Source organism: Notothenia coriiceps, unplaced genomic scaffold (assembly GCF_000735185.1).
Source record: "Notothenia coriiceps isolate Sejong01 unplaced genomic scaffold, NC01 NC01_scaffold00037683, whole genome shotgun sequence".
Lineage (NCBI taxonomy): Eukaryota > Metazoa > Chordata > Actinopteri > Perciformes > Nototheniidae > Notothenia > Notothenia coriiceps.
The window spans coordinates 1-10,000 of NW_011370384.1; the positions used below are offsets into that span (position 1 = coordinate 1).

General features: G+C 40.0%; 2 protein-coding genes across 3 annotated transcripts in view; one reads left to right on the forward strand and one right to left on the reverse strand.

The window, feature by feature from the left end:
- Positions 1–1,628: 1,628 nt before the first annotated feature.
- Positions 1,629–4,002, reverse strand: mmachc (metabolism of cobalamin associated C). Of its 2 annotated transcripts, none has more exons than XM_010797284.1 (5): positions 3,831–4,002; positions 3,509–3,706; positions 3,026–3,178; positions 2,749–2,922; positions 1,629–2,258 (listed from the first exon to the last, which is right to left on the reverse strand). In XM_010797284.1, the coding sequence occupies exons 1-5, from the start codon at positions 3,918–3,920 to the stop codon at positions 2,076–2,078; spliced, it is 798 nt and encodes a 265-aa protein (XP_010795586.1). In that variant the 5' UTR covers positions 3,921–4,002; the 3' UTR covers positions 1,629–2,075. The 2 variants fall into 2 exon arrangements, with proteins under 2 accessions (XP_010795586.1, XP_010795585.1); XM_010797283.1 differs by having other exon boundaries at positions 2,749–2,925; positions 3,831–3,993.
- The window catches only part of LOC104967759 (uncharacterized), a 12,786-nt gene continuing 6,478 nt past the window's right edge, over positions 3,693–10,000 (forward strand). The window contains exons 1-6 of the mRNA XM_010797282.1: positions 3,693–3,755; positions 5,372–5,449; positions 7,186–7,228; positions 7,358–7,518; positions 8,192–8,273; positions 9,511–9,682. Of these exons, the coding sequence (XP_010795584.1) occupies positions 5,384–5,449; positions 7,186–7,228; positions 7,358–7,518; positions 8,192–8,273; positions 9,511–9,682 (524 nt within the window). The 5' untranslated portion in view covers positions 3,693–3,755; positions 5,372–5,383. The remainder of the gene's footprint in view (positions 3,756–5,371; positions 5,450–7,185; positions 7,229–7,357; positions 7,519–8,191; positions 8,274–9,510; positions 9,683–10,000) is intronic.

Sequence of the window (10,000 nt, forward strand, 5' to 3'; positions counted from 1 at the left end):
GTGCTACTTTTGATTGGTTCATGTGTGAAAAGCTTGATTCACATGTGTATGTTGATCCAAACATACTGAGCACACAGGTCGCTACTTTCTGAACGTTAAGGCCCAGATACACCGGCCAGTCACCTGAGAAGTCGCCGACACCGACTGTTGCGTCGCCGGACTCTCCTGCGTATTTGCCAACTTCGCGCACTGGAACACACCGCAAATCCGAGCCGAGCACGTATGAACTGCGCATGCGTGAGTGGCAATAACTCTCCTTACCAGCAGGCGGCGGTATTGTGTATTCATCATTCAAAAGAGGCAACAACCGGAACAACCGGAAGACAGAGAAGAAGAACAGACTCCGTGATATAAACAAACAACAAATAGCGTTTTTCTTTCCGTTTTCACTCTCGTCCATTGAAAACATGAACGAACAGGAGCTCTATAAACCGATGAGGTGAAATAGCCGTCCGTGTGTGTTCCATCTTCCATTTAAAATCATTTGTTTACCTCCCTCACTTCCGTTAACGCTTCTCATGCACTGATTCGCTAGCTGAACAGCCAATCAGTGTTATCCCTTTGTCCGACTTCCGGTTGTGTTCCCGACTTGAATCGGCAAGAAAAGGCGTCAGGTCGGCAGAAAAGACCCGACGGTGCGGCGCACACCACTCCGAATAGGGCGTGCCCACGCTCATGTTCGGCCCGACTCCCATTTACTGCCGATTTCGGGCCGGTGTATCTGGGCCTTTAAAGTACCGCAGTCACTTCTCCTAAGTCCTTTAGAATTCTCCTATCCACTATCCCTTAACCCCGTGACGTTTCACTCAGAGGTCAAGGGATAGACGATAGGGTTAGACGTTAGGAGCTGATTTTTGGATTATCCGACCGCAACCCTGATGATTGCAGAAGAAGAAGAACAATTATAAAAATATGAAAAACGCCACCCCTCACTGGTTGGTGGAGTTTCTCAGTGCAGATGTTCATTGGGTGTTGGAGGCAGCTTTTCATTGGTCTATGTAAATGTAGCTTTGTTAAAATGTATTATATAAAAAAGAAAGAAATACTCTGATAACGGATCCTCCGTCACATTTTTGTGTGGGCCGTTGACCCACAAACAGAGGGGTTAGTCACATTTGAAAGTAGTCAGTCTGTCACCAGAGGGGAGGGTTCGGAGCCAGCTCACATCTATTATGCATCAAGCTTAGTGTCAGGTAAACTGGAGACAAGGACGAAGCTGAAAAGACATGAGATGGATGGCACAAATACTTTGGAGTCACATCATAAAATAAAGTTATAGTTCTGGAGGTATAATTCACACATTTCTAAAGCATCAAAGCAGAATTCTGTTTTATCATAACCCCTATTTAATCTGACAGTAATTTGCTGAATAAATGTTCATTATGTTAAAATAAAATAATGTTAATGGCCACATTATAATGGGTTGAAGTTAAAGACCTCAAGAGGAAAAACTCAAAACTTGGACAAATTCAACCAGTATTTATAAAAAAAGATATGTTTGCTTTTTTTTTTGTATAATGGGGAAGCAATCCTTTTTTCTTCTTCAGTGTGATTGTTTTCCTGATTTTAGTCAATCTAGATAGGGACTCTAACCTTACATAATATTTGTTAAAATAAGATCCATGGAGTCATACATTAATCTTTTGTTTATTTTATGGCCTCAAAATATAAGCAAATGTAAATATTCCAGAAGGAGTGTTTGTTCTCTTTGGGTTCATTTACCAGAACGTACAATGTTCCTTTTAAAAAATAATATCTCAAAATAATTGGTTTAAACAAACTCACACAGTTTGCACAAGCACCAAATTTTGCGCCAATTTTTAAAACATATTCATAGATCCAAGTATGTTCCTGTTTCAGATGCTAGGAACTACTTTTTCTCAATGGTGTGGACAAATGTAGAGAAGACTATGATGAAACACATCATAAGAAGGCCATAAAGCAGTTGATGTTCATGCGCAGGTGCCTGAAAAGTATCCCTCGTACCTTAAAAAGTTTTCAGCAAAGCCTTACAAGCTCAGCAGTGGAGGTTTGTTCTCAGAGAGGATCTGCAATACTTCCACTCTTCAGCTGTTTCAGCCATGTCCGGTCACCTGACTCTCTGTGTCTGATGTTGGATCAGGTTGATCGCTTTCCCTCGAAAAGAAACCCCAAGTCTTTAGCAGAGCACACCGCTCAGCAGGAGGAGTTGCAAAGTAGTCTTTTTGTTTCTGAGAGTAGATCTGGACCGGGCGGACGATGTCTCTGTAGCTCCAGTCCTGGGGATGGAAAAGATTTCTGATTAACTTTGATTCATCATAAAGTTAATAACAGGATGAACACCCATTAGAACATACCCTAGAGTTGTTGTCTAAAATGTGCTTAGAATCACAAACAATATCTCTCCACCAAAATCAAATTAGTGGAGAGACAAATTACTCATCAACAGAATAAAATAATGAATTACTTGCATGTAAAATATTTCACACATTATCCTCAAACAGAACACTTGGTTTTTTTATCCAGCAAAATGTGAGGTCCTTATATAAAAGAATATAGAACAAATCATGTTGAAATCTATATTCTCATCTCAGCACCTACAGTACAGACAACGGACATATATCGGATCATGGACGACCACAGTTGGGGGTCTCTAATCTAAAGGCAGTCGGTCTGGAGATCTCTGACATTAAAGCGTTTGGTTTCCCCTGTGGTCCATTCAAGTTGTGTGTCTCAGGTTTTATGGATGACCGTGCTGAGGTCCTGTACCTGCCAGCGATAGTTGAAGGCTTCAAGCAGCTGAATCCTGCCCTCTCTGGACGGCACACAGTCAGGAGGAGGAGGCTGCACCATCTCAGAGCCCACCGTCACACCTCCAAACACCAACAGGGCGCGGATGGCAAACCAGCCCCCGAACCTCGGATGCACACACACTCCGAACATCTTCTGCGAGTAAGAGAGGGGGAAAGCTAAGAATGGAAACATTGCACTACAAGAGTGTAATAAGACTTAAACATTTAGATTCCTCATTATTGAATAGCGTTACCTTTTCAGCCCAGGGTTGGTCTTTGACATCAGACTGTTGGTAGTAAAAAGCTGCTCCGGACACGTGAGCCGCAGTCTGTGCCAAGAACTTCGGCTTCCTGCTGGGAAGCAGCTCGTAGTCGTACCTCACATCCACTTCCTGTCCTGGGAAACACTGCAGGACGGGGAGGGGAGATGGGCATATTGAGGGGTCACAACCTGATCATGGAAATATCTAAATTCCAATTGAACTGATCATAAAAACTCGTTTTGTCTGCTGCAATGGCAAATATTAACATTTAAAAAAAATATATATTTTAGTTGGTTATAAACAAATACAATTAAGATATGTTTATTTTTATGTATCAGACGTTTAGAACTTTGCCTTGGTTTCTGTTTCTGTATCCTATTAGATCATGATATGCACAAAGGGCAGGTATAATAAGCTGCAGTCTGCAACTTTATAAGTAAATACCTTTAGTCAAAATTGTGCTGCACCACTTACCTGGGACACAGCAGAGGACACGCAGCGTTTGACACACTGGTCTATGGGGTCAGACAGTCCCTGGCAGCCCCTCTCCTCCATGAAGGGCAGGAAGGCTTGTTCAAACAAAGCAGGAGTGCTGAGCACCACCACAGCCAGGCAGTCATCTGGTTGAGCGAGGCGCAGGGTGGGAGGAAGCAGAGAGTTATACCATCCGACCTGTGGACATGTTGGGACAGTCAGAGAACAACACAGGCAGTATAGTACGGTAGATGCATTACATTGTATTTTTCCCACTTTGAAGTCCTTCCGGCTATCAAGAAATACACAAGTGCAAACATACCTTCAGAGGGTAAACTTCAAATCCAACTTTTGATAAATAGTTATCCAACAGTGCTGTTATGCTTTCCACATTGGCAGTGGAAGCCGCCATTGCTGCATGTCAATACAAAGCTTTGGATTGTGGGATATGGTGTTTTTTAATTAACCGTTGTCAGAGTTGTCTTGCCTTTTCTTTAAAAATCTCTTCTAACAAGGAATGACAACATTATTATATACAATGTATATTGTTTCTGAGAAAGTCTATTGATGCTCTTTACCTATTTTGCCGGTAAAGACAATAGTGACCATCAGCGCCATATAGAGAGAATATCTCTTCTATCTATATGGTGCTGGTCACCATATACTACAATTCCCAGAAGTCAACACGCGGCTACGTCATGCGCAATCACGTCGCCGTTATGGGCTCCTGGATTTAAAAGTGGAGTCGCAAGATTTTCTGTGAGTAACGTTAGCCTGACTAGCCAGCTAACCTAAACATTTGTATTGTTTTCCTTTGACATTAACTATTCTCTTCTTAGCGACCAGTTTGCATGTTATAATCAGAAGAAGACTCACTAAGTGTATAAGAAACGATTAGTCATTATTTTTCCAACCAAGACAACAAGGTTATAAACGCTGTCAGTCACCTGCTAACTGAAATTAGCTTCGGTTAAATCAGAGGCTTTTTATAGTCGCTACGCCCCCTTCGCGTTATCATGACTGGTGTGTTTTGGGAACCCTGCTTAGTGTCCTTGGTTTTTACATGTATCTTCTGTTTGTTTCTGTAACTGATCCTTAAAGATGGCAAAATATTCCCCAATGTCCTGAAGATACGAGGCTAAATTTAGCAGGTTACGATTAGGAATAATGAAGTGAAAAGTTAAGAAAAACTTAAAATACATTGCTGGGCAACCGATCCTCTGTTTTTTTAAGCCCTTGTTAGACATTTTACGTGAAGTCTCAACTCTGTCTGAAGAAAACCCTTTTTTAAATAGACAAAAATGAGGTAATCCATTGTATTTTCATATCTAGACCAAATTGTATCATGTCTCAATCAAAAACCTTTACTGTTCAAATCTGGATTAGATCATCCTGGGGAAGCCAGATATTCCTTAAAACACAGTTTCAGATTTAGGAAAGATTCATCCGTTTTGGAAATGCAAAAATGGGTTGTTTTTTCTCATATAGAGAATATTTGACCAGGTCCACATCATAAAACACTTCAGACTCATTCTGGAGACCAATGTAGGCTCCTTGCATTGTCAGACAGCCTGCACATTTTTGCCAGCTAATAAGCATCACTACAAACATGCAAAACAAATGTCAACCCCTGCTGTAACCTAATCCCCATCAGAGTGTCAGAGATCTCTATAGGCTGTTACCTCACAGCCTAGCCACAAAGCCAGTCTAAGTCTAAAGTTACTGTCTCACTATCCCACAGTGGTTTTTGATGTTGCAATGTCACTGTCAGGCCACAAAAGAATTGCGCTAAGGATAACAAAATTAACTGACTAATGCTGATGAATGAAGCGTGTATTGACAACTTGATGCATTTCTTTCTAGGTTAATACAGACATGAACTGGGAAACTCAGCTGAGTTCTATCCTGTCAGTGGCTGATGGCAGCGTTGCAAAGATGAGGGTAAGTAGATTCAGATTGCCTTACCTTAATGAACTAGCTGGAAATAAAATACACTTTTTTTTGTGTGCATCAGTAAAAGGAGTAACCTATTCAACTTAAGAGAGCCTGTGATCTGCTGGTAATTGTCATTATTGGTTTGATCTGTAGATGGCAGTGACGCTCCACTAGAAGACCACAATTGCCACTTTGACAAAGAGCAAAGGATGTGAAAAAAGCCTTTCTTTCTGTTAGAGTAAAAGGGTTCATGGACAACATCGTATAACTACATTTTTTTATAAATCTTCACAAGCAAAGAACATATGGTTTTTAGGACAGAAATTCTCTGAAACAAGTTCAATTGTCTTGTTATTACATTGATTGGTGAGTCTTGGCTTAACCCAAGGTCCTTGTAGTTACAGGGATGACTGGCTCAAGTACAAATAAGGACACTCAACCTTACCTCTGTGAATTTACAACTTCATCTTTTTAAACAGAGGTTTATATTCAAAATGTGTCAAACAAAGCAGTATAAAACAACAGCAGCAATCTCCATAGATGAAAAAGTCTATAGCAGTGGTTCTCAACTGGTCAGGCCTCGGGACCCACTTTTTACTTGGTCAATACATCGCGACCCAACATTTTGAAGCAATCAAATCTATTCAACAAAGAAACGTGCTGTAATATATACGCTTTTCAGCATACAATATTAATACAAGTTAAGACCAGTGCATATATCCCTTATATCCCTTCACAGAACTAAAGTATGCTTTTAAAAAGATTTAATGAGATGATGGAATCAAAGATGAACTATATAAAAAGGCACACATGCTGAAAACCCAACCCCAGCAGGGGGGTCTGGGGGGATTCTCCCCCAGGAAATTTTTAGAAATACTAACATAAACTATGCATTCTGGTACACTCTGAGAAGAAAATAAATAAATCTATTACTACCTGACATATTAATAATATTTTATGCCATTGTTTGTTTTTCACTTTGTTCTGACATCTTGCTGCGAGAAGAGTAAAGAGGAGATAGTCTGTGTGAATTACTTTAAATTGTGGGTAGGGTAGATAGCTCCCATTGTTCTGTGACCCTTCAATCATCAAACCGGGGGTCATATTTCATTATTTGTTCATTTTTATCTGGAGTTGTACCCATAGATGTATAAAGAAGAGTTATACCGCAAAGTTATTCTCCGTGGGGACTAAAGGCAACAATCTTGATTCTGATTGGCCAGAAGACTCGAAAAAACATCAGCAAAGATATTTTATTGAGAAGATGATCACTACGTGACAGAAGTTTTCAAAACCGTTTATGGTCTCCGGTACTTCCAGTCTAACGCCGACTGCATGCACAGCGTTAGAAAATCGGGCCTTCAAAATAAAAGTTTGACTTTTCCCCCAAAAAAAAAATTCCAATTTTTTTTTTCTTCACTCACACATCCGCGAACGACTCGAAACGGGTCCAGTGGGTCGCGACCCACCAGTTGAGAACCACTGGTCTATAGCAATGTTGCACAGCAGCTATAGAAGATTTTAGTTGACACATTATTGGATCGTTGACTATTTTTGTTATGCCTGTGTATTGTCGGTGTTGTTTATAATATGTGTATCAAGATGGATGCCTTGTCTACTGCAAACCAAGTCAAGGAACCCGAGCAAGAACTATGTTGTTTTTAAAGTTTTATTTAGTTGTCTAGATTAAAGATGTGAGTGAGAACGTTTGGTAATTCCCTAATGTTTTTATGTGTTCACAGGAGAGACTGACGTCACCAGGGAAATTTGCTAAAGGAAGAGAAGGTGGGTTAGCTATTGTCAGTTTCTTTATATGACTAAAAGGGACATTGTTGTGAGTGTTACTTGCTGAAGCGATAAGGACACTGGTTTGAACTCTCACAGTCTCAACCTGACATGCCTCTTCCTCTACAGATTTGTTTCCAACCAGGGAGAGGCTTCATGGTTCAGATTTTGGCCCTCCTGCTCTTCCTCCTCGATCCCCCCTGCTCCGCCATCCTTCTCCCTCTCATGGTCACACAGTTCAGTGGGCAGACCTCGCTGCCATCCAGTCACAGCTACAGATACAGAGCCAGGTGTGTGAATGTTTGTTTAATCAATCCAAGTGTGCAAAATCCAACAGTTACCACAAAGTAGCAAATATTATGGCATGTATACTCAGTGGGTACTTCATTATGTACACCTGGACAATCTGATACAACGGCTGTACCATAAAATCTAGCACGACCAACTTTATACTACTCGGTTTTTGTTGATTATGTTGGGAATTTCAGAATATAATGACTTTTTAATGTTGAGGTTGTATTTTACAGTGGTGTTGTACTAGACTACATTACTGTTGTTAGAAATTTGGCACAGAGGAACCACTAGCCAAGCAACATGGAGCAGGATTAAATCCTCTCAAGTTTACTGTGGATGACTTTATGAATGTCACTATTTTTGATTTGATTTAGCATATTCAGATGTCAAGAAATCATTGGTTTTTGTAAAAAAGTCCAACTCAGTCCTCTCCCTCTTATTTGATCTCTGCAATCAAACCGTACGTACTAAAGTTTAAAAAACTGTGATTTTGTCAGAAAACTGAAAGTATACCATTACATGTCAATTGTTACCAACCATTAAAGTACATTTTAAGGCAGCACACTTGGTTTCTGCTAGATTATTCAAATGTCCCTAATAAACTGGTCCCTGAGCGTTTAGAGATATCAGTGACAGAATTAAAACATGTTTTTCTTAATTTGTTTCAAGACAATTGAGTCTCTCACCCAGAGACTCCGTGACGTGGAAAAGGAGAGACAGTCTCAACAATGTGACGTCCAGACACTACAAGGTAACCTACTGACCATGACCTCTTACATCATTCTATACCGGGTCACATTATCCCCCCGCAAACACATCAACACCTGAGTCCTGTCTATTGTTGAAAGTAATTATTATAATATGCTAACATAAAATGATTATCAATCCTTTCAATTTAACTTAATCCTCCTTCTGTTTTAATTATCTCAGTCCTTAAATAACTTAAACACACTTTAATTTACTTCCCTTAAAATGGGTCTGCTCTCTGTTCCGAGAATAACAACTAAACATGGAAAAGCAGCTTTTAGTTGTTATGCCCCAACAATCTGGAACAAACTGCCCAAATCGTGCACGTCCGCTGAAACACTTCCTAATTTCAAATCCAGACTAAAAACGCATCTATTTGCCGCTGCTTTTAATTTACAGTATGCCTTTTAGTCATGTATTCTGTTCCTGCTGTGTTTATTTATTTATTTAATTTCTTTATCTTTGCTTTTTATGCCTGTTTTTAAATGCCATTTAATAATGTATTTATGCTGTATTTGTTCTTAAATGTCTTTTGTTTTTATTTTGTAAAGCACTTTGAATCGCCACGTGCTGAAAAGTGCTATATACATAAAATATCCTTGCCTTGCCTTTAACTGCATGTAACTTTTTGTTTTGTTTATCCGTTTCACTCTTTTCCTTGGGGTCTTATAAACACTTTGGGTCAACTGTGTTGTTGTTGAGCTTACATTAAATACACTTTTATCAATTTTTGCTCTGACTTCTGCATAATATCAGTTGTATTTAGTATATCTCAGATAATAAGAGCGTGAGTGGAACTAATAGCAAAAGCCTCACTGAGTCATTAAGCAACATGATTTACATTTCATTGAACAAGTGAGAAAAATAACCACATTTTTCTGACAAGGTCTCATTTATTTTCATTAAAGAGGTTTGATCTTTGTCTATCCTAGATCTACTGTGGCTTGTTTTGTACCTCCCATCTATGTTGGTGTAGAAAATAGTTTGCAAAGTGAATAAATGTACAATTATGATAATGATGTTTACAAATTAGTTTTCACTGTGTCATTCAGTTAATATCCTACTAATCCTCCCGTCTTCATTCACTCTCCACTACTAATGTCTGTAAAAGCAAAGTACACTCATCAAAGAAGGGTTCATCCATAATTAAAGACATGAATAAATCATTCCGATTTGTTCTCAAGGCTGCTAAGGGGGAAAAATAAATCTCTTCCTAAAAGTAACCCTCTGTTCTTCTCCAGAGGAGGTTCAGCAGCTGCGTGAGGAGCGGAGGACTCGGGCCGAATCGAGGAGTGATCACAGTCCAGGAGCCGAGAGGAGGATGGAGCAGTGGAGGAGGGAGGTGGGGCGTGAGCTGAGCAGTCTGCGGGGACACATCACCAGAGCCACGTCGCTAGGCAACCTGGAGGAGAGGTGCATTATGGGTGGAGCTGGAGGGGTGTAACTGCGCAGTAAAGTGATGATAGGTGCAGCTCAAGATTGAAATGAAAATGTCTACACCTCTGTTTGCTTATAGGACATTTTCATTTCAGGTATGACAGAAAATAAATGAGAGTTTGATCCCCACTGTAGGAGAGAAAACGCTTATTTTGTTGTTGATTGTTTCTATTATATTACATTTGTTTACACCACAATTATTCACTTCCGGCACCTGGTTGTGGTTTAAGGTATTTAGTCTCCCTGTTGTGTGCTGGGTTTGTGTGGAAAGAGCAAGAGGGAGATTTGGTTTGG